Source organism: Camelus dromedarius, chromosome 23 (genome assembly GCF_036321535.1).
Source record: "Camelus dromedarius isolate mCamDro1 chromosome 23, mCamDro1.pat, whole genome shotgun sequence".
In the NCBI taxonomy this organism is placed as follows: domain Eukaryota; kingdom Metazoa; phylum Chordata; class Mammalia; order Artiodactyla; family Camelidae; genus Camelus; species Camelus dromedarius.
The window spans coordinates 27,273,090-27,295,789 of NC_087458.1; the positions used below are offsets into that span (position 1 = coordinate 27,273,090).

At 49.8% G+C, this 22,700-nt stretch overlaps 1 protein-coding gene across 1 annotated transcript in view; it reads left to right on the forward strand.

The window, feature by feature from the left end:
• Positions 1-22,700, forward strand: part of LAMC2 (laminin subunit gamma 2) — a 54,272-nt gene that overhangs the window by 16,872 nt on the left and 14,700 nt on the right. Inside the window, exons 2-11 of the mRNA XM_064478070.1 lie at positions 646-834; positions 6,152-6,287; positions 9,282-9,380; positions 11,591-11,727; positions 12,652-12,774; positions 13,685-13,874; positions 17,104-17,216; positions 19,402-19,620; positions 20,163-20,345; positions 20,952-21,197. Coding sequence (XP_064334140.1) covers positions 646-834; positions 6,152-6,287; positions 9,282-9,380; positions 11,591-11,727; positions 12,652-12,774; positions 13,685-13,874; positions 17,104-17,216; positions 19,402-19,620; positions 20,163-20,345; positions 20,952-21,197 — 1,635 coding nt within the window. The remainder of the gene's footprint in view (positions 1-645; positions 835-6,151; positions 6,288-9,281; positions 9,381-11,590; positions 11,728-12,651; positions 12,775-13,684; positions 13,875-17,103; positions 17,217-19,401; positions 19,621-20,162; positions 20,346-20,951; positions 21,198-22,700) is intronic.

Genomic DNA, 22,700 nt, shown 5'->3' on the forward strand with positions numbered 1-22,700 from the left:
CACTCTGTGAGTCTCTTTGAAACAGGCACAGGGCGAACTTCCCCAAACACTTGAGAAGAGCCACTCTTCATGGGCCTGGGGTTCTTTTGGACAGCTGGCTTTGGGAGAGCCGTGGCACAGCGAGGCGGGAGGGGGTGCCTGTCTGACAGTCATAGCTCCTCAGGCTGGACCGTCGCTGAAGGGAGGGAGCTGTGGGTCTTGAAAGGCTGACGTCACTGGCTGTTAGACAGATGTCCGAGTGCACAAGCTGGTGTCCTCAGGTCTTCTCCAGGCCATGGACTTGTCTGGGGTTGCACAGAGTTTGAACAATGAATTCCCTGCTAATATTTACATCAGGACTTTTCACCTAAAAACACATGAGATAAGATTTTTGGTTTCTCTTGTGGAATCGGACCGTCTGGCAACCCTGAACTTGTGTGTGTTCTCCCAGGCAACGCGCCCACCGCCCTGCTTCCTTTAGGCAGAGTGGGAACTCCCACCACCCCCACGTGGCCCATCTCACCCTCTTACCTTATGCTACTGAGCAGTTTAACTTAGTACGTAGCATCCGGGCGTGATTTGTATCAATGATAATAAAACGCCTGGGAGAGTTGCCCCTGGCTTGTTTTCTGCTGACTTCGTCTCTTTTCCTGTCCCGACCCCTAGTCTGTGACTGCAATGGGAAGTCCAGGCAATGCGTCTTTGATCAGGAACTGCACAGGCTGACGGGAAACGGATTCCGCTGCCTCCACTGCAGCGACAACACAGGTGGCATCCACTGCGAGAGGTGCAAGGAGGGCTTCTACCGACAGAGAGAGAGGGACCGCTGCCTGCCCTGCAACTGTGACTCCAAAGGTGGTTGGAAAGAAGGGGCGGGAGGGAGGGGGTGGAGAGGGAGGGAGGGGGAGGGGGCCAGGATGGAGGGAGGGAGAGGGCAGGGTAAGAGGGGAATGTTCAATTCCTTGAGCAACTGGGAATCTACTGGACACTGGTCTTGTTGGCAATTCCAGCCTGAAAGGAAATGTGTTTTTCTTAAATCTGGTTTGTGGGAACCAGCTGTGCTCTCAGGGAACATTCGTTTGAATTCTAGTACAAAATGGGGCACACAATTACTTCTCCCGGCAGTTGACAGGCGTTGAGCCTGGCTTGCCGTGTTTCAGTGACAATTCTTCGTATTCATAACCATCCCTTTGCCCCACCTCTCAGAAAATGAGAGATTAGAAACAGTAACACTGTTTCTGGTGCTATGCTAGGTGTTAGCAATATAAAATGATGCTAATGAGATGAAGAAGGCAGATTAGAGTCATTCACAGGGTTGTGAACGAGCAAAGATAGAGTAACAACCCGGAAGCGGCTAGCAGAGCGGTTGGTTCATAGGAGGGCCTGTTTGAATGTATCACCCGATGCTGTATTCGCAGAAGCACAGGCGATTCTCGTGCACACAAATGCACACGGCGTGCTATGTTCATCGTGGGCAGACGGTAAAGACACGTTAGTAAATACAGAGAGGGAGAGAGTGGGAGTTCTGTTAAGTCAGTTGGGACTTTGTAAAGCTTCCTTATTTGTCTGTTATCTTCCTTGACAGTATCTGTTTCTCCTCTTTGCCAGAAAGTGTTTCACAGCATAATATGATAAATATTAGTCTATCTAAAAGATACAGCCTTAGTGCGTGGCTAAGACTCAGTGTAGTTCTGTGGGGCCAATTCATAGACGCAGCTGAAAGAATCTAAAAACGGGCAGACTTCGGCCCAGCCATGACTCGCTGGTATTGTGTGTTGGGGTGCCTTAGAGAAAACGGGGGTGACCCTGTGGTGATACAGACCCGTCTACCAGCAGTCATTCCCCAGTTCACCAGAGCCGCTGTTACGATATGGTTTGTGGCTGTGACTCAGCATCCAGAACCCTTGGGATTTAGCAGTTCCCCCTGTGACTCAGAGAACTTCGTAAAGAAAAATGAAAAGAAAAATGGTTCCACTTTCATGGGCATTTAACCTCTCTGAAGAGCCCACATGCCCTGAGGTTATGCAGCTTTGTGTGAGTCATCCCAGCAAACCCAGCAGCCAGAATGTACTGAGAAATGTAACTGGCTCGGCTGGAAAGCCTGGCCTGAAGACAGGGTTGCTAGTCTCCGAGCAGAGGAGGCTGCCGCCCAGCAGAGAGAGAAGGTGATGAAGGACTCCACGCCATCTCTTCTTGTGCACTGCAGTCCATTGCTCGCCCGGCAACAATGAGCCTGGCTCCTTCTTTCCTTTTAGGGAATGGCTATCTCATGTGAACAGCCTGGTAGGAAGCGGTGGCGCCCAGCGATGATTTATATCCCGAATGAGAGCTAACAGGCGTTACTCGTTACACTGTGCCAGGCAATTTTCTAAATGCTTTGATCCCATAATTAATTTAATCTTCCCCAATAACCCTGAAAAGAGGGCACTATTATTATTTTCAGTTTACAAATGAGGTGTCAGTGGCTTAGGGAGGGAAATGGAACTTGTCGCTGGTGGCAGGACCGTTCGCACCGTGCGCCATCCCCGGCAACGTGCTGGCTGCACGGATCACTAGGTCAGTGGCACAAGTTTAAGTCCCCATGTGATTGCTTAGTCTCCCAGTCAGCCAGAGGGGATTTTTCACTTTCAAATACTAACTGCCCAATGGAATTGGTTGTCTATTCAATTTCAGATGCAGAAAAAATGCATCTTACCCAAAGCTCCCATTCCATGCCTGGCAAATGAAGCCAAGAGCACGCATAATCCCCAATGTGGTGGCAGATTTGGAATGTCACATCAGCTTCTCCTAAAGATTGCAACTAGGCTTATTTTTAGGTGATGAGTTTGTGGGCTGAGTTATTCTCAATTCTTGTAACCACGGGTGTAACCTCTTGCAGCTACTTTGAAATTTACTGTGTGTGTATTTCCCTCCTCTGACTCCTAAATTCTTGAGATCCGTGTGGACATCAGTGATGTTGGTCTTGTTCTCTTAATTTTATGTTTTTAAACATATATATGACCCAACAGTGGATTCCTCAGACTGTAACATTTGGGTTATTATTTAAAACATGTCTTAGATAGTAATTTAATTATGATTGAATATAATGATTAAATAATATTAATAGTGCTATTTAAAAACGCAAGTGTATGTCGTTTTAAAGAGCTCTCAAAAGGAAGCAAATTGTCCTTAAATATTAATCGATTCAGAATACTCTGGAACTAGAATACGCCCTGAGTCCTGAACTGCGTGGGGACCGTGTCTACTATACAGAGTGTTTAGAGGGACACGAACTTGAAACAGGAAGCTGAAACCTTCCTCTGTCTTTAAACCCAGTTGTTCCCAGTCCCTAAGAGTAGCTCACGATGTAGGAACTGGGACACGTGTTTTTATTTTAATGAGATACTTTGAAAACCCCACGCTATTATTTCAGAAGTTTGGGAACATGAAGTAAATCAGTCCCGTTCGCAGTGAGAGCCTGTGTAAGTCTCCATTCCAACTTGGCAAGACTTGAAGAAAGCCTAGAGATATAACCATAAACTACCTTTTTGAGTATAAACTACGTTTTTGAGCATCTACTCTGGGTGAGACATTGACTTATCAGAGCACAAATACAAAAAGGAATGTGCCTTCTCAGCTCTGTCTGCTGCTTGTCTCTAAATGCCAACCCCAGCGGCCCCTCCCCACTCTCACCTGGTTAAATGCTCTCCTGCCTCGGATCCTGAAAACCACCCCACCCTCCTCCTCCCTTCACCCTCCTCAGCGTTCTGCCCCCTCGACTTTCACTCCCCTGAGACCTCTTCCCCCTCCCACCACCCTTTCCCTTAACCAGTGAGGTTCCATTTCTGTCCTAGGCACCTTCCCCTCCTCTCTCTACCCGCTCCCGGAGTGAGCCTACACTCGCTAAGACTTCCTGTCTCACCCATGGGCTGAGGGCTCCTAGCCTTTCATCTCCAGCCTCTTTCTTGAGCTCCAGGTGAACACGTCCGCCTGAATATGCCACTAGAAACTCAGTGTCTGTAACTAAACCCATCACCTTCTTTTGATGTGTCAGTGTGAGATCCTGTCCCACCTTTCCACCAGAAAGCCCTCTCTGGTTTGTCAGTAGCCTCACACCTCGTGTGCACTCTGGGGACCTGGTGTCATCCGTGTGATCCACCCCTCCCCTGTCATCTATACCCCAAGTCTGTTCATTCTACATCTGCAGGGGCTCTCAGAGCATTTCCCTCCCTCCCCTTCCCACCCAGACTCCTCTGATCCAGGCCACCATGTCATGGGAGGACTTTCTTTCCACGAGAGCCCGCTGGCCTGCCGTCCCCGAGCCGTCCTGCAGTTGCTCTGGAGTTGTCCCTCAGAGCTGCTCGTCTGATCTTGTCGCCGCCTGCCTGAACCTCCGGTAGCTCCCCATTATCCACAAATGGATTAGTTTTCCCTCTCTCGGCTCTTAATTCACCAGTAGATACCATGAGCTAATACACATGAAGCGCCTAATTCAGTGTCTCACACACAGCAGGTGCTCAAAAGATGCAGTTGATCGCTGAGGGCCCTTTCAAGCTGTGCAGAGATGACATGGAGACTTTCGCAGACTCTGACTGTGAACGTGACTAATTTATGTCACATTCCACCTGTGGCATAAAAGCCTTTACACAGGCATGGAGCCAATACCTTTATTGATTTGAATTGTACCCACAAGTGAATTGAAGTTTCCTAGACAGATAAGAGATTAGAAAACGAGGCACAACTGGTTAGTGTTCTGCTGGCTTTATAGACTGTGAGTAGCCTGATGACCACAGGTGGGTGAGACACATGGATTGATTTCTAGTTCTGCCAGGCGCAGGGAAGCCACAAAGTCGGTGAGACACCTTCCACCTCGGCTTCTGGCTTCCTCCTAACTCCTTTTTCTTGGCATCTGTGCATTAATTCAGCAGATTTCTGGGCCTCTTCGTGGTGCCAGGCACAGGCAATCCAGCTGAGGTGCTCAGAAGTGAGCAGGGCTAAGGACTGGGGGAGCAGTGGGGTGGGTACTTTCCATGCGGGAGTCAGGGACCATTTCTCTAGGAAGGACTATTCAATCAAGACCCCAACTGCTGCAAATGGGCCAACCAGGGGGGGTTGTAGGGAAAGAGCATTCCAGACTGAGGGAGCAGCAAGTGCAAATGCCCTGAGGTAGGAAGCAGTTAGCACATTCCAGAAACAGGGAGCGGGGCAGCGAGCTGGACCTTAGTGAAAGAGGGTAGAAGATGAGGTCAGAGAGGACTAGTCTTGTAGGCAATGCTGCAGAGTTTGCATTTTATTCTGCTTCTAGAGGGGACCCACCAGAAGACTAAGACGAGTCCTATGATCTGAATTCCATTTTAAAAGGAGCACTCTGGCTTCTATAGAGAGATTGGAGCTGAGGGAGGCAAGGATGGAGGCAGGGAGGCGACGGAGGGGCAGGATCCAGGGGACAGAAGAGGGAGGCTGGAACTGGGGGGCTAGAAGGGAGGTGGTGAGAAGTGGCTGGATCCCAGAGTGGGCTCATCTGTTGGTCTGAGCACTCTTGTCTTCCATCAGCATCCAATCTGGGAGGTCCCACTTACAGGGAAGAGCATGTCTGTAAAATATTATCCACAGGACAGGTACCCTACCCTCATGCACCAAACCAGATACAAGGCACAGGGTCTTCACTGCCCACAAGGGGTGATGCTCCCAGGGTGAGAATGTCTACCGCTCCAGGTATGTAGAGCCATTTTTGGTTAAGAGGCCTTTCTGTACTCTTAGAACAAAAATCGTACCACGCAAGCACTGACCCTGAAAAGGTGGTGTTTGCCGGCCCGAGATGAGGGAGAAGGCGGCTCACGGTCTCGTCCTGACTCCCTTCGTGGAGGCTGCTGGGCTCATTCACAAATTGTCCTTCTTCTTGAGAGCTCGAGGGTCTGACAAACTACTTAATGTTGACACCAGAGCAGATACACTAACTAATACTGCTTTCAGGAGTCATTTCCGTTCCTTTCCCCGAGGAAGTGCTCCTCGGCTGTCAGCGCTTCCTCTAGTGGGCGGATGCATAGCCGGCGTGAACAGCTTGCTGGAGGCAGCAGGTGGGGGTTACTACCTAGGGCTTACTGAGCTCCCAGAGGGTGGCAGGTGCTTCCTAACACCATATACACTAAATGTTGCCTTCTCTTCTTTCCTTCCCCCTACCCTGTGGTTGCAGGTTCTCTCAGTGCTCGGTGTGACAACTCTGGACGGTGCAGCTGCAAGCCGGGTGTGACAGGGGACAGGTGTGACCGCTGCCTGCCGGGCTTCCACACCCTCACTGACGCTGGGTGCACCCGAGACCAGAGGCTCCTGTAAGCACCTGCCCCACCACTGCGGCTTCCGCTGTGAATAAAGGCAATCGTGTCCACGTCGGGGGCCACGTACATTTACTGAGCACCGATGTTGTGCCAAACACTGTTTCGAGGGCTTCTGTGGGTTATCTCATTTAATCCTCACAATAACCCTACAAGGTCGGGACTAACATTGTGCTCATCTGAAAATGAGAAACTTCAGTGGTGAAAGGTTAAATAAGATGGCCAGCGCTCCTGTTGAGGGTGGACCTCATGTTCAGACTCCGAGGTCTGACTCTGAGCCCAGGCTCTTCACCTCGACAACCCCCCCACCCGCCCTCCCCACTTTAGATGAACGAGGATGGAAGTAAAGAGTCACTCAAATTTTAACCTGGGACTCATTTCAGATAAATGGATTTGGAGACGAGCTTTTTGGCATAATTATAATCTCCTTTAGCTTGAAGCATTCTCCATCCCTCCTCAACCTCTTTTTTGGAAGAAGATGGAGCCTAGGTTATAAATCACGCAAGCAATCCATGGAGATGCAGAGCCGGCAGGGTGTTGGGGCGGCTTAGGTGGGGGGAGCTTGGCAGTGAGGCCACAGGCTGAAGGCCGCCCGCAGCGGAATCTCCTCCCCATCGCAGGTAGAAGCCCCGCCGCCCCCAGCCGCGGCGCACCGTCCCTGCCACCGAGGTCCCAGGTTCTCTTACCTTCCAGGTCTTCGTGTGGATTACTCTCTCCCAGCCTTCCCTGACCCCTCCCTGGGCCCTGTCTCCCTTTTGTAACCCTTTTATGTATGTATGTATGTATGTATGTATGTATGTATGCATGTATTTTTTATTGGCAGATAGTCAGTTACAATGTGTCGATTTCTGGTGTGCAGCACAATGTCCCAGTCATGCATATACGCACACATATTCATTTTCATAGTCCTTTCCATTAAAAGTTGTTAAAAAGATATTGAATATAGTTCCCATGATACACAGAATAAATTTGGTTTTTTAATCTACTTTTATATATAGTGGTGAACTGTAACCCTTTTAGAACACGAAGGAGGTTGTACCACTGCTTGGCTCGCCGCCCTCCGTGACCTCCTTTCCCACCCAGAAGGAGGTCCAAACTTCTTATCAAGGCCGGCAGGGCCCTGCCAGACCCTCCCACCCTCTCCATCCTCTGCCTTAGGCTCCCGCTCCATTTCTCACCCCCTCCCCTGGCTCCCTGCATCCAGCCACCCAGACTTCCTTTCCTTCCTCAAAGAAGCCAAATGAATGTGACCCCAGCCTTGGCCTAGAGCCCTCTTCCCTCCCACAGAGCCAGGCAGAGGTCACGGGCCTCCGGCCCCACCTCGTCCATCTCCTCCCAGAGGCCCTTCTCACCGGTCCTCACCCTCCAAGTTCTGATAATGCTGTTTTAGAATCTCTCCTTTTCTGTATGTGTCTGTCTGTCTGTCTCTCCTAGTGGGATACAAGCCCCCTTGGGCTTTGTCTTGCTCACCGCTGCAGGAAGAGGCGCACAGAGGGTGCCAGCCGCTCACATACCCACCCTGGGGAACAGCGGCCTTTTCCTTTTTCCTACTCTCCCCGCTGCTTAGCAACCAGTAGCGGCTGAACACCTGTTTCTCAGAGGGCCCAGATGGCAGTCTGGAGGGGCCAGGGAAGGGGGAAGACCATGGGAACTGAGGGAACTGAGGGAAAGAAAGCTTCAGGAGGCCTGATAGGACTTGGCATCTGATTGGATGAGAACTGGGAGGGAGGAGGAGGGGGTTCAGACAGGATTTGATGGGATCGCAGAGCAGTCAGAGGAGGAGCAGGTCAGCTGGGAAAAGACGAGAAACTCAGTTTTAGAGCCGTGAGGTAAGTACACATGCTCGTGTGCCAAACTTGGTGACAGATCAGTGCGTCAGTCACCGGTCTGCACAAGACTAGGCAATTGTGCCAAAATTAAATAATGAAAATGCTGGGGTTTTTTTTTTTCCACTGAGAAAGTCTTGCAACCGAAAATAAAAAATCAGCCAAAGTAATAGCAGTTTCACTCCTAAGTATACATTCAAGAGATTTGAAAACACACGTACCTGCACAGAAGCGTGCACACAGCTGTTCGTGTTAGCATTATTCATAATAGCTCAAAAGTGGGAACACCCCAGATGCCCAACAGCTGGTGACCGGATGAACACAGCGTAGGACACTCATGTGATGGGACTTTATTCAGCCGTAAAATGGGTAAGCTACTGAGTGGCACATGGCGCAACATGGATGAACTTTGGAAACATACCAAGTAAAAGGAGCCAAACACAGACGCCACATGTGTGATTCCATTCACAGGGAACGTTCACAATAGGCAAGTCTGTGGAGGCAAAAGTTTGGTTAGTGGTTCCCTAGGGCCGGGGGTAGGAAGTGGGGTGACTCCTGAGGGGCACAGCGTTTCTTTTCGGAGTAATAAAAATGTTCTGCAATTGGTAATGGGGATGGTGGCACAACTCTGACAGCAACAAAAACCACTGAACTGTACACGTTAAAGGGGTGCGTTGCATGGTGTGTGAATCACATCTCAGTAGAAGTGCAACTAAAAGCAAGAACTAAGTGAACTGAAAAGCAAGTTCGTGGAGTCAGTCGTGATGAAGGCAGACACCGTTGAATTAAACAACAGAGAAATAAATGATACACTTTTTTAAAATGTCAGCTGACCTGAACAGTCAACCAAAGGAAACTAAACAGTTTAGTGATGAATTTGGTCTACATTCCGGCGCAAACCCTCCTGCCTTTAGGAGTGGGCAGCAAGTGGTTCCTGGCCTGGCTGCCGCCCGCGGACCACACTTTGAGTAGCACTTGCACGGACAAGCGAATTCTTAACGGATCTGAGAGAGATTAGCATGGACAAGAATAGCTGAGAGAGGCCTCCCTGAAGATGAGAGATTGACTCAAGTTGGTGCCATTTGCTTATGAGCACTTGAGCTTTCTGTGTACGTTTGCAAAGCATTTGGAAACACATCCCCAATTTCTCTTTCTTCTTTCCCAGAGACTTCAAGTGTGACTGTGACCCAGCCGGCATCTCGGGGCCCTGTGACGCCGGCCGCTGCGTCTGTAAGCCAGCTGTCACCGGAGAGCGCTGTGACAGGTCTGTGTGAACTGTGGCCCTCCAGGCACAGTGCGGAGAGTCCCTCTGCAGCTAGCATGAGAATTCATCCTCTGAGTGCAGTGACGGAAGAAGGACAGTTAACAGATACCGATTTCTTTCTTCCTGACCACTGTTCTCAAAAACTTAAAAAAAAAAAAAATGCAGCCAACCCCCAGATCTCCCTGGGCTCCTGCTTTTGCTGGGTCCCTTCTCTTTGTCTGTGCTGTGACGGGGGACACGCTGTCCAGCTGGCTCTGCATCCCAGGTGCCCCGAGACGAGGGGCGATGCAAGGATGGGCTTACATGCCTCAGCCCGGTCCCCTAATTAAACGTGTTGGGGAAATCTTAGGAGCAGAGACTGTCGCAACGTATGGCCATACAGAACCATCGTGTGCAGAGAAGAGCCCAGCCAGGGATGGGATGGTGGTTACACGCACACCCACGAGCCGGGGGGAGATGCAAGAACCCTCTGGGTCTCACCTTTGGGTGCCACGTTGGGGCAAGTGGTGCCACGAGGCTGATCCATCCTCAGTTGCTGCTGCAGGAAATTCCTTACGTACAAGCAGTGCTCAGACTTAAACCTTTTCCCCTCCCTGAGATGGTTGTGAGCAGAGGGCTGTGAGGTAGGCCCCAGAGGTGAAGGCTCGCTCCTTACTTCCTTAAAAGTAAGAAAGCAGGTCTTTGGCCTGCTGCCAATCGCTTATACCTGGGCAGAGGAAATGCCAGGTACATCCCTGGCTTGTGTTTTCAGGGGGTTCTTTGCTGCTGAGGTCAGGGTAGGGAAACAGTGTAAGTGTTACAAGAGGAGTCACTTTGGAAAAACATTTTGGGTTTCAAACTATAAGACAGAAATAGAAAGTCACATAAAACAAATGTTGTCAGTGCCACCAATGATGTGAAACAGAGCTTTGCTAAAAATATGCCACCCCCATGATCACACCCTCCCTTCTTCCTAGAAGTGACCACTATTCTGACTTCCTTACTTTTCTTCATAATTTATTGCCCAAGGACATCCTTAAACACTATCGTTTAGTTTTACCTGATTCCCTTCACTTCCCTCCCTCCCTCCCCCTTTCTTCCCTTCTTTTCTTAATCTCTTTTAATCTATAGGTTTCCTCCACAGAAACTATAATGATTTTTTTAAACCCTTGCCCTATAGGGGAAAAACACAGTATTTATTTACAGCTGTTCTCTGAAGTGTCTGCTGTTCACAGCCAACCTGCTTTTCTGTGCTTTTGCACGATGAACATTAGACCACGTGATCTAGCGGCAGCTGTACCTGAGTTTGAATCTTCCCTCAGCCACTTACCAGCTGTGTGACCTTGAACAAGTGTCTTAACCTCTCTGGCCTTGGTCTCTCCAGCCAAGCAAATTGGAAATACCAACTCCTGTCTCACGGGTTGTAGCGAGGGTTAAATGAGGGAGCATAGGTACGGCGCCTGGCATATCCCAGGTGCTGAGTAGATGATCATTGAAACTGCTATCATTTCATGTAGAATGATGTCCTTCACCTGAACAGAGAAAAAGCAAACCCTTGCCAGCTTCCCCTGCCCTCTTCTCTATGACCCCAACATCTGGGACTTGTCTGGCAACCGTGGTCCTCAGAGAAGCCACTGGAGGGCTTGAGCTGGGAGCAGAGGGGGACCCTAGCCTACCTGCTGCTTTTGTAGAGAGCCTCCAGCCATCCTTCTGTGGCATCTCCTCCGCTGCCCCGTCCACTGTGGGCCAGAGCCCAGGTGCAGGGGGCAGGGGTGCCGGGCAGTGCCAGGGAGGGTGGAGTTCTGGGGAGTCAGCACAGCTCAGCGGGTGCTGGGGCTTTCTTTTCCTGGCTCACACCTCCCACCCTTTTGTCCCCATTAAACACCTGCCCCAGGACAGGGCCAGCTCTGCATATCCCTGCTTGACCCCTTTCCATCTTGCCCATGCGACCTCCACTCAGTTCCTCACCAAGGATGGGAAAATCACTGCTTCCAGACCACCAGGTCAACATGATTCTGCTCTACCAGAGTGAAAGTGAATCTTCTTCATGCGCACCAAACGGGGGGCTGTGTTATCCATCAGGGAGTGGGGCTGGTGCGTGTGACGTGGTTTCTCACCTCTGGGAATTAATGGGCTGTGTGGGGAGAAAGTAGAAGTGGTCAGTCATCATCTTCTCCGCAGGGATAAGAAATAACCTGTAATATTGTCCCGATTTCTAAACGCCACTGCAGGTGCCGACCGGGTTACTATCACCTGGATAGTGGGAACCCTGAGGGCTGCACCCAGTGCTTTTGCTACGGGCATTCGGCCAGCTGCCACAGCTCCGGAGGCTACAGTGTCCACAGAATCACCTCTACCTTCCACCAAGGTAAAACGTTCTGTATTCTAGGTTTTTTGCTTTTAATGTTGTATAGGATTTTGTGCTTATAGCCTTCCATCCTCAGGATGGGGTCCTCAAGTCATCTTAGCAACTCACTTCTAGCATTTTTTTTTTTAATTGAAGTATAGTCAGTTACAATGTGTCAGTTTCTGGTGTGCAGCACAATGCCCCAGTCATGCATATGTATACATACATTCTTTTCCATTAAAGGTTATTACAAGATATCTTCTAGCTTTTAATGTATGTTATTTTCTCAGGCAATAACGCAGAGCCTAGTGTCTTGAAAAAGTTAGAGCTGAACAGTTTGCTCATTCCACCTTATGAATAATAACTTAAAAGAATAACGAAGAAGAGACCAGATTTTCCTCTCCCTGCTTTTCCCACCCCATCTATTTCAAAACCACTAAAGAATCACTCCTTTGGATTGGGAGGTGTAATGTGAGTCTTCCTGGAATTCAGTCACTCATGATGCTGCTTTCACATACGCCAAGCAAGTTAATTTATGTGAAATTAATTACCAAACTACAAAGCACTCTAAAAACATGGGAGATTAATATGACTGCAACTCTGAGTTTCTCTTTGAACACACCGGACCTTCTTACCTCACTAAGATCAGACCCTGTTTCTATAAATAAAATAAAAATGCAAATTACAGGCGGATGAAAACATGCTCTCTTATTGTAAGAGTCAAACTCACAGATGTCAAGGCAGCTGTAGGGTAGGGACAGGTGATGCTGAGGACCAAGTAGAGAGGTGCACAGAAGTTTTGAGGACTGAACACGAAGGCAGAAATATTAAGAAAAGTCTGCCTGCTGCTCGCTGCTAGGACTTTTGGCAACCGAGTCTTGCTTCATTTAATTCAACAGAGGATGAGGTTTGTCCAAATGCAGAACGGTTTTATTTGTGTTCCAGGTGTGGATGGCTGGAAGGCTGTCCAAAGAAATGGATCTCCTGCAAAGCTCCAATGGTCACAGCGCCATCAAGACGTGTTCAGCTCGGCAAGACGATCAGACCCTGTCTATTTTGTAGCTCCTGGTATGTGTGGTATTTTTCCTATAGGAGCCAACTTGTAAGACCAGGAAGTCAGGATAGAAAAATGGAGTTAGAAAATATGGAAATCACATCACTTAGTGTTCAGGGGAGCAGCATCTCCAAAAGACAGGTGGGACTTCAGCCCTATTTGACAAAGTCACAGCACAACAGAGCAGACCTGGGTGTCCAGGTGGTCAGACCCCTGGTGAGGATTCCTGTTTTAGTCCAATGGGAAGCTTCTAGGTTCTCCACCAAGACAAGAAATAAGGACTGTGGTCAACTCTGTGGGTCTACCGAGAAGCAGATGGAAAAGTGAACACAAAGCATTTCTCAAAGCTTTAACCACTTATAAATTTTAAAAATATGTCTTAGTCAGAAAGCCTGGATGGAGGAGCTCTGGCTGGAATTCTACCCCTAGCTCAGATCCCTAGCTCAGATCCCTAGCTGTGACTCCTGGGCAAGGTGTCCTCTTTACCTCTCCAAATGTTAATTCTCTCAGCTGCTAAGTGGGAACAGTAATGCCTCCTGCCAAGAATCATCACCAACAAATGTGGTGATGTTTGTGACCGCGGGCTGTAAACTGGAAAGCACACGTGATGAACGGCACTGTGGCTGGTCTACCTGGGCCCTTTACACGCTGGTCTGTCATGAGGGTCATGCCATGACTCATCTAATGATGAAATTGTCTTATAATGAGGCTGTTTCAGTATTTCAATAACTAACCCATCTTCATAGCCAGTAGCAGTATGCCCAGTGCCATGAACAGGCTCGTCTGGTAGGGCGGTTTGCGGAGGGTGGTGGCCAGATAACGTAGGACTCCCAGAGGGATCACAGCCATCAGCGCTAACTTGCTCGCTCATTTGCCTCTCCAGCCCCACAACCAATCTCAATCTTTTCGAATTCTATTTCACAGCCAAATTTCTTGGGAATCAACAGGTGAGCTATGGGCAAAGCCTGTCTTTTGACTACCGTGTGGACAGGGGAGGCAGACGCCCATCTGCCCACGACATGATCCTGGAAGGTGCTGGTCTGCGGATCACAGCTCCCTTGATGCCGCTTGGCAAGACACTGCCTTGTGGGATCACCAAGACGTACACGTTCAGGTAAAAAGAGAGACTTCAGAGTGGGTCAAATAGAGCAAACTGGTCAACCATTCATTCATTCAACAAGCTTTTCTGAGCACCTTTTACATACCAGACGTGGTGTTACGTGCTGAGACAGGTCAAGATTTCTGCCCACAAGCCCTGACAGGCTGATGGGAGAGGAAGATAAACAGATGATGACAGCGCAGCTTGTAAGCGACAAGGGAGACAAGGTGGACACAGGTGTTTTGAACACACACAGGAGGCACCAGTAACTCACGCTGGAGTAATCAAGGAAAGCTTCCCGGGACACAGTGGCAGGTGCAGAGCAGCTCTCTAAGAAAAGGGGGAAAGGTTCACAAGGCAGAGGAAACATGCTTGAGGAAGTTTTGTACATTTAGGAAATTCCAGGCAGTTAAGCATGAGTGGAGCATGGAGTGGGATGGGGGTGGGGGGACACAGTGAGAAGTGAGGTCAGAGAAAGCGGAGGCGAGGTCACGGACAGCCCTGTGTGTGTCCAAGGAGGTTACATGTTATCCTGCAGAATGGGTGTTTTTTTAAGTGTAATTGACTTACAATGCTATGTTAGTTTCAGGTGCACAACATAGTGATTTGACATTTCTATACGTTACAAAAGGATCACCACGAAAATTCTAGTTGTCATGTGTCATCATGCAGTGTTCACATTATTGACCAGATTCCCCATGTGTACATTTCATCCCCGAGGCTCCTTTATTTTATAACTGGGCGTCTGTACCTCTTAATCTCCCTCACCTGTTTCACCCATCCCGCCACACCCTCCCCTCTGGCAAACACCTGTTGTTCTTTGTATCTGTGTGTGTGTTTCTGTTTTGCTATGTTTGTTTTTTAGATTTCGCTTGTAAGTGAAATTATACAGTACTTGCCTTTCTCTGAGTTATTTCACTTAGCATAATACCCTGTGTGTGCATCCATGTGGTTGCAAATGGCAAGATTTCACTCTCTTTTATGGCTGAGTAATATTCCACTGTATATGTATCACAATATCTTTATCCATTCATCTGTTGATGAACACTGAAGTTGCTTCCATATCTTGGCTATTGTAAATAATGCTGCAGTGAACATAGGGGTGTCCGTTTTTTCTTCAGAAGGATGCCCAGAGGTGCACTTGCTGGATCACATGGTAGTTCTATTTTTAATCTTTTGAAGAACTTCCACGCTGTTTTCTGTAGTGGCTGTACCAATTTACATTCCCTTCAACAGCACACAAATATTTCCTTTTCTCCTCATCCTCACCAGCGCTTGTTATTTGTTGTCTTTCTGATGATGGCCACTCTGACAGGTGTGAGGTGGCATCTCATTCTGGCTTTGAGCGGCATGGCCGTGATGACTGGTGCTGTTGAGCATCTTTTCATGTGTCTGTTGGCTGTCTGTATGTCATTTTTTGGAAAAATGTCTATTTAGGTCTTCTGCCCATTTTTCAATTGGGTTGTTTGTTTTTTTGATGTAGAGTGGTATAAATTCTTTATATATTTTGGATATTAACCCCTTATCCAATATATCATTTGCAAATATTTTCTCCCTAGGATGGGAATTGTGAGTGGTGGGTACAGAGCGTCAGGGGAGGGGACTGTGCCTACCAAATGCTTAGTGCTGTGTTAGGGGCCGAGAAATCATGGTGAAGAAACATGGTTATCGTCTTCCAAGAGCTCATGGTCTAGTTGGATATGTAACATGTCGAAGAGCGCACATAACACAATACAAAATCACTTCCGTGGTGGTGCGTGCTCAGGGGGACTTGGGAGGAGAGGGAAGAGTACCTTCATTCTGCCTGGAGGGGTCAGGAAAAGCGCCACAAAGGAGGCTGTGTGTGGACTGAGAACAGAAGGAAGCAAGGGCTTTCCCAGGGATGAACTCAGGACAACCTGTACACGTGAGTCTATGTGGGAAGGTGGAAAGGCATAAAACAGGGGGATTGGCCAGCAGTATTTATGGCTGGGACGCAGCATGCATAGGGGGCATGGGCAGATAAAGTTGAAAAGACTGGAAAAGGACCCAGCATAGTGGGCCTTGGACATCATGTCAAGGTGCAGAGATCTTGCCCATACCTTAAGATGATGGAAAGCTACTGAGAGGCTGGAAGTTGAGAAGTGGCAAGATCAGGTGTGAAGGCTGGGTGCAAATACTGTGTGGAGGTAGGGTCCTTAACTGAACCATCTGAAGACAGTTGCAGTGGTTCACGTGAGGGTTGTTGGGGGTCCACCCCAGAGCAGAGGTAAAGGGAATAGAGAACAGAAGACCCGCAGCGCACACACCCAGTGCCATTTATTCTAACGGTACCCACAGCCAGCTCTCCAACCTGGAACACCAATCCATCTTCTCAGCTTTCTCAGCTTAGTGAACTTACTCTTTAACATTCAACTTACAGGTTCTTCCTTTGTATGAGCCTTCCCGGAATCCCAGGTAGAGTTTCTGTCCATCGTGTGTTTCTACGGCATCCCGTTCACAAATTTGTTACAGCACTCACTGCACTGTATCATGGCTTTTTGCGTACCTGCCGACTCCCCTGGGTAGACACTGATCACCTCACTCTAGCTGTCTTTGTGTTCTCTGTCCTAATACAGCTTCTGGCCCAAACCAAGGGCACAGTAAACTATTGTTTAACGAATCAGTGAATGAAACAAAAGAGTTAGGGTTGGCCCTGGAAGAGCCATTGCAGTAAAGAAAAAAACAACATAAAAAGGAATTGTGCCGGGGCTGGTGGTGTGATGCGCCGAGACACTATGATGCCAACCTAGGAAGTATTTGTGTGGACAATGTGGAAGGTGGGGACTGACTTTTGAAAATAGGAGGAGGTGAAATGTGCTCAGATAAGAAATCATTCAAACAACAAAACCAAAAATGAATGACAGTTCTCGAGGACCAGAGCTTCCTGCACTCAGAGACGTCCCTGATACTAGGTTTTGCATCACTAAGAATAGAAAGTGGCCTCTGAGGACTCGGACCAGCACTGACACCCTGACCCCTGGAGCTCGGCTTCCTGCGCTGGGACGCCCTCCATCACAGCCTGTGAGATTTGCGCTCCCCTTGGGGTGAGAAAGCTCCAGATCTGCCTGCGAGGATGTGGCTACCAGTCCTTCATCCCCCTCAAGGCAGGACCGCAAAGGGGCTTAGCTGTTCCCACAGTCTAGGGCATACTTCATATCAGATATACAAATTGTAAGATTTGATAAGAGTTGGATTTTTCAGCTTTTGGTTTTAAATCATGCAGGTTAAATGAACACCCGGGCAGTAACTGGAGCCCCCAGCTGAGTTACTTTGAGTTTCGAAGGCTACTGCGGAACCTCACATCCCTGCAGATCCGGGCTACCTATGGAGAGTACAGTAAGTGGCCAAAAGAAATGAATTCCTCTCTTCTTAGGTTTCAGTTTAATTTGCTTCAGCCCTCTAAGGTGGCCTCAGTCTCCAAACAAAGAGACGAACTACTTGATGGCTTTGGTGTAGAGTCGCCGATTGGGTCTAAAGTTTTACATTCTAGAAGTTGTTAAAAAGGAATGTTTCTCCAGCCAAGAGGTCAGCACCAATGAAGAATGAATGATGCTACTTTGCTGAAGGAGTCTCTGAATTTAGATTAAAGCTGATTATTTGAAGAAGATAACCAACAACACGAGGGCATGTTCCCTTAGCTCGGAAACGGCGCCTACGAGACTGCTCTCTTTATTTCTTGAGTAGCTTTCTTCTGGGATTATACTCGGGGCTACCGTGTTCGCACATCACCACGTGTGCTATTCATCCCTGCTACTGAACTTCTACCTACTTGCTGTGTACTCCTAGTCCCTATGGGAAATATTTAAATAGGAGCTCCTCGAGCTTTTTAGCGCTCATGTGAAAAGGAAGCATGGCCTGCACGCACCATTCCCATGCCGCTGATACAGCAAATAAAGCAGGAGGTAGATTCCTCACCGTGCGCTGAATCGTCACCGTGTGCCAGGCTCACTGTAATGTATGCGTTGTCTCATTGAATGTCCCAACAGACAGAGGAAGTAGACACCACTGTCATTTCTCTTCTGCAGTTGAGGAAACACAGTCATGGGGAGGCTAACGTGACTTGCCCAAATCACACAGCTGGTGAGGGTGATTTAAACTCGATTGTTCCCACACCAGAGCCTGTGCCCTCAGTCATGTCAGACCGTGGGCATGGTGAGGGAACGCCACCTGTCTTTGACGGGGCTGTCAATGAAAAACGAATCAGCAGTCAATCTAAGAAAGAAATGGAAAATTTTATTTGAGCCAACCTGAGGAGGATAATCTGGAAGAGAGTCTGTCCAAGCTTTCTGAGAACTGTTTCAAACAGGTGAAGGGGGAAGCCAGCACGTGTGTGAGTTTGGAAGGGTATGGTACATGCAGGCATGCACACCTCTTGGCAGAAGGTCACTGCTGTTTGCAAGGAACAGATATCTTAGTTAATGGATTTAGCGCTTTTCAAAGCATGGGAAGATGTGGGAAACTGGGTTCATAAAATTTTCTCCTGAGAATACCTCCCCGTCTGAGGGCCAGTTCTGCCAGTTTTCCCAGGGCACAGAGTTCCTCACCCTGAATTCCTTGCAGGGTGTATTGTAGATCAGTCACTGCATTGGCTAATGATTTGATTCTTGCAGAACAGGACGGTGGGCAACGTCCTTTATTTTACAGTCCCTTCTTTTTAGGGCTTCATTTTATCCCAGGTTTGGGAGGCATTTCTTGACCCATTTGTCCCACGGCGCTAGGAATGCTCATTCCCAGGTCGGGCGAGGACTTCCCTGATGGGTCGCTCAATGTGCCGATACTGGACTGGGTTCTGCGAACAGTAAGCAGAGCCTCTGGACGCCTGCCTCGCTGCTTACTCCCTCTCAGTCCAGGATGGCTCCTTCTTGTTGCTTCTTCCCAGGGCTGGAATTACACTCTGACAGTCACTGACCTTACAGCACTGCATCTTTGATCAAATTGTTTCAAGTCGCCTGATCATCATTAACTTTATCTAAGGCTCAGTCTCACGTTTGGTGATGCAAGCTCGTAACATTAATAGGTCATAAGTATTTAAGCGAGAACTTGCATTAAGTGTGGCCCAGCATCACCCCAGCTTGGCTGACCGGTCTGTTCTGCACCAGTCGCTGTCTTTAAGGGAAATTACATATCGGCCCTGTACGTAAAGTTCACCAAGGATGTCTGCACCCGCATGGTGAGTAGTGGGTCATCGTGACCCCCGACAGGACTGACAAAGGAACGTTGTCCTCTAAGGAGTCGCATGGCTGGCGCCAGAGGGAGAAAAATGGATCTTCACGGTTGAGCAGGCACTTCTGCCGGAGGTCCGGTTAACACGTATCGCAGATACACAGTGCAGCTGATGGAGGGGGAAGGAGGAGGCTAAAGCACAGAAAAAAGTTTTATGTTCAAATTGCTCTTGTCTTGCCTTAAAATGTGAATTTTTGTTTCATCCGGGAGTTAAGAAAAATAAAACCGAAAGAGAGGCCCGGCCTTAGACCCTTGGCCCTTACCGTCTGCTACGTCTAACCTGTTCTCTGTCCTGCAGGTACTGGGTACATTGACAACGTGACCCTGATCTCAGCCCGCCCCGTCTCTGGAGCCCCAGCACCCTGGGTTGAACAATGCGTGTGTCCTGCTGGGTACAAGGGACAGTTCTGCCAGGAATGTGCTTCTGGCTACAAAAGAGATGCAGCCAGACTGGGACCCTTTGGCTCCTGTATCCCGTGTAACTGCCAAGGGGGCGGGGCCTGTGACCCAGACACAGGTGAGTGAAAGGACACCCAGACCAGGCGGTCGGGGGTGCAGCCGGGTGACGGGGTCTCCGGTGGAAGAGAGAGCGGCATGAAGGCCGGGCCTGAACTCATTTCAGAGATGGGAAAGGGCTGTGGGAAGCGGGGCTGGAGCCCGGGGAGATGGACACGGCACTGCTCTGTTACACTCAATCCTTCTCATTGTGGAAATGCCGCGAGGCGGTGGGAGAGGTGCTAGGTTCCAGGAAGTGGCTGTCATGGTTCAGTGCTGGGTGAGGGGGCTGGCGTCAAGTTGCCAGAGTTGTAGGGGGAGATCAAAGCAAAGTCAGGGCCTGAATGAACATGCTGACAGATGGTGCCAGGCCTGGGGGACGGGGAGTGGGGTTAAGTTATGGATGGTTAAGGACAGAGGTGAGGGCGGGCATTCAGGCACTCTGGGGAAAGCTTCCCAAAGGGACGCCTTGAGCTACCAACCTCTGGCTCCCATGCACCATCTGTATTAAAGGAGGGGGAGAGTTTCATTTGTCTGCCCCTCTTTTCTTCCTCTGCCTCCCAGGAGACTGTTATTCAGGGGACGAGAGCCCTGACATCGAGTGTGCCGACTGCCCCCTCGGTTTCTACAACGACCCGCGTGACCCCCGCAGCTGCCAGCCCTGTCCCTGTCCCAGTGGGTTCGGCTGCTCCGCGATGCCCGAGACGGAGGAGGTGGTGTGCAACAGCTGCCCCCCGGGCGTCACCGGTGAGGCCAGCTGCCCGCCCCGCCGCTGGGCCTGCCCTGTGCACACGCTGTGAATTCACGTCCAGAGAGTTGTCATTGCTAGGTTTTCTAGGGCGCTGTCATCCCTCAGGGTTAACCTAAATGGTCTCATAAAGACAAGCACAGTTCAGTGCCTGAGAGCAGAAGTGAATGGAGGAAGGGCGGAGTGTGCAGTTCTGGGAGGAAGTGCTGAAAGCTGTCTTAGGAGGCTGGTCATTAGGAGGTGAAGTTTTCAGACGAAATTCAGGGTTTAGCTAAGTTTTTAAAAAAAAAAGTGAACCAAGGTAAAGAAGGAAAACTTCATGACCTTATAAATGTCACACCTCTCTGCCGGTCAGAGCAGTGCCTTAGAGGTGTGGCTCTAAGTCTGACTTTTTCCCAGCCAGCTAGTTGACTGTCTGGAAGGCTCCCAGTGGTGCTGTGTTCCACCATCTGTGACCACCCTCGCGGGGGGGCTCCTGTTCCTGAGGCTACTGTTCTGGGGTCCAGGGGGACACACCTCGAGAGGGTGACTTGTGCTTGTGGCCTCTGCGTCTGGTCTTGCTGCCAACGGATGGTCACTTGGGCTTGGCCATTTGTCCCTTCCAGGTGCCCGCTGCGAGCTCTGTGCCGATGGCTACTTTGGGGACCCCTTTGGGGAACGTGGCCCAGTGAGGCCTTGTCAGCCCTGTCAGTGCAACAACAACGTGGACCCCAGTGCCTCCGGGAACTGTGACCGCCTGACGGGCAGGTGTCTGAAGTGCATCCACAACACGGCCGGGGGCCGCTGTGACCAGTGCAAAGCAGGCTACTTTGGGGACCCCCTGGCTCCCAACCCAGCGGACAAGTGTCGAGGTAGGACTGTGCCCCCAGTCTGTGTGTGTGTGTGTGTGTGTGCGTGTGCACACGTAAAAACACACAAATCAGCAAGGCCAGCCGCGGGTAATAGCGTGATGCCACTTTGGTTTTTCTGACCAACTGGCTCATGAGCAGCCTGGACCTCTCACCTGTCAAAGGCCTGAAAACCAGCTTCCCCCGCAGCAGGGCCCGGGGAGGATGTCGAATGGGTTAAAGCCTGGTGGGAGAAGTGACAAAGGTCAGGTTTACATTCCAAAGTGGAAGAGGAGCTAAAATGGGGCCGTGTCCTCTGCCCCGTCCCGAGGCTGGTGGGCAGGGAAGCGGCTGCCAGACCTGCAAGAGGGGGAGTAAATGACTCGAGACTAAGCCCGACCCCACTGAAGTGGGAGGGGCGTGGGTCGTAAAGGAGCCAAAGGGGCCCTCTTAGGAGGTCAGGGCGACTGATGTGTGGGGGGTGACGGCCCAGACTTCCGTGAAGGAGACGCAGCTTCAAAGCAGCAGCTCTCGTGGAGCCCTCCCTGGGGCTGCTTCAGATCAAAGCGTGAATGAGCAGCTCAGGCCTCTCGCCGGTCCTTCCTCCAACCCTCCGCACATGCTCTGCACTCGAGGGAAATCAGTTCTCAGGAGCCGGCCCTGCCCTGCAGACTCACCCCTCACTCACGGAGGCCCCAGACCAGCCCTACTGCCCGGAACTCAGGTCCAGAGTGGCTCTGGGGACCCAGCTTGGAGGATTCCTGGTTTCCCAGGAGGTCTGCAGGGAGCTCCCCCATCACACCAGAGTCCCCAGCCCTGGAAATGCCTCAGGACCTTTCTGCAACTCGGGGCTCCTCCCTAGGGGCACAAACTCCACCTGCCCTGACCCCAACCTGTGGGTTAGCTGTGATGTACCCACGGCAGGAGGTGTCCACGTGACGTCAGCAGTACTGAGTTCAAGTCCAGTTTTCTAACATGCCTATTGTATTGCGCTGGTCATGCCAGTTAAGCTCTCTGAGTCTCGGTGTCCTCACATGGATGAATAACATACAACTCAAAGTGGCTGTAAAGCACACTGTAAACTACGTAATTCCAGCTATAAGGTGCTGTTCATAGACTGTTCCCTGCCTTTAGACCACACATTTCTTCACTCAGTTATCTTTTATCAAGCACTTATCATGTCCCCAGTATGGAGCTAGATACTGAGGTTATAATAATGGGTAATCAGTCCCAGCTCCCAAAATGCTCATATGCTAATAAGAAAGAGACACAAACATGTAAACAAATGGTGACAATACACTTAGATATATGGTCATACTACCACGTGCCAAATGCTTTGTGAGCACCAAAGAGGGAGTAACCTAGAGAAATCACTGTGGCGCCATTAGAGCAGCGTCTCACCCATGCTTACGTCCTCTGCTCCCAGAATAGAACATGGCACATAGTGGTACTCAATTAACTTGACTGAATAAAGGTACTGCTTTACTGCACTTCCTACATCAAAGGCAGCAGAGCAGGAGGAAAAGA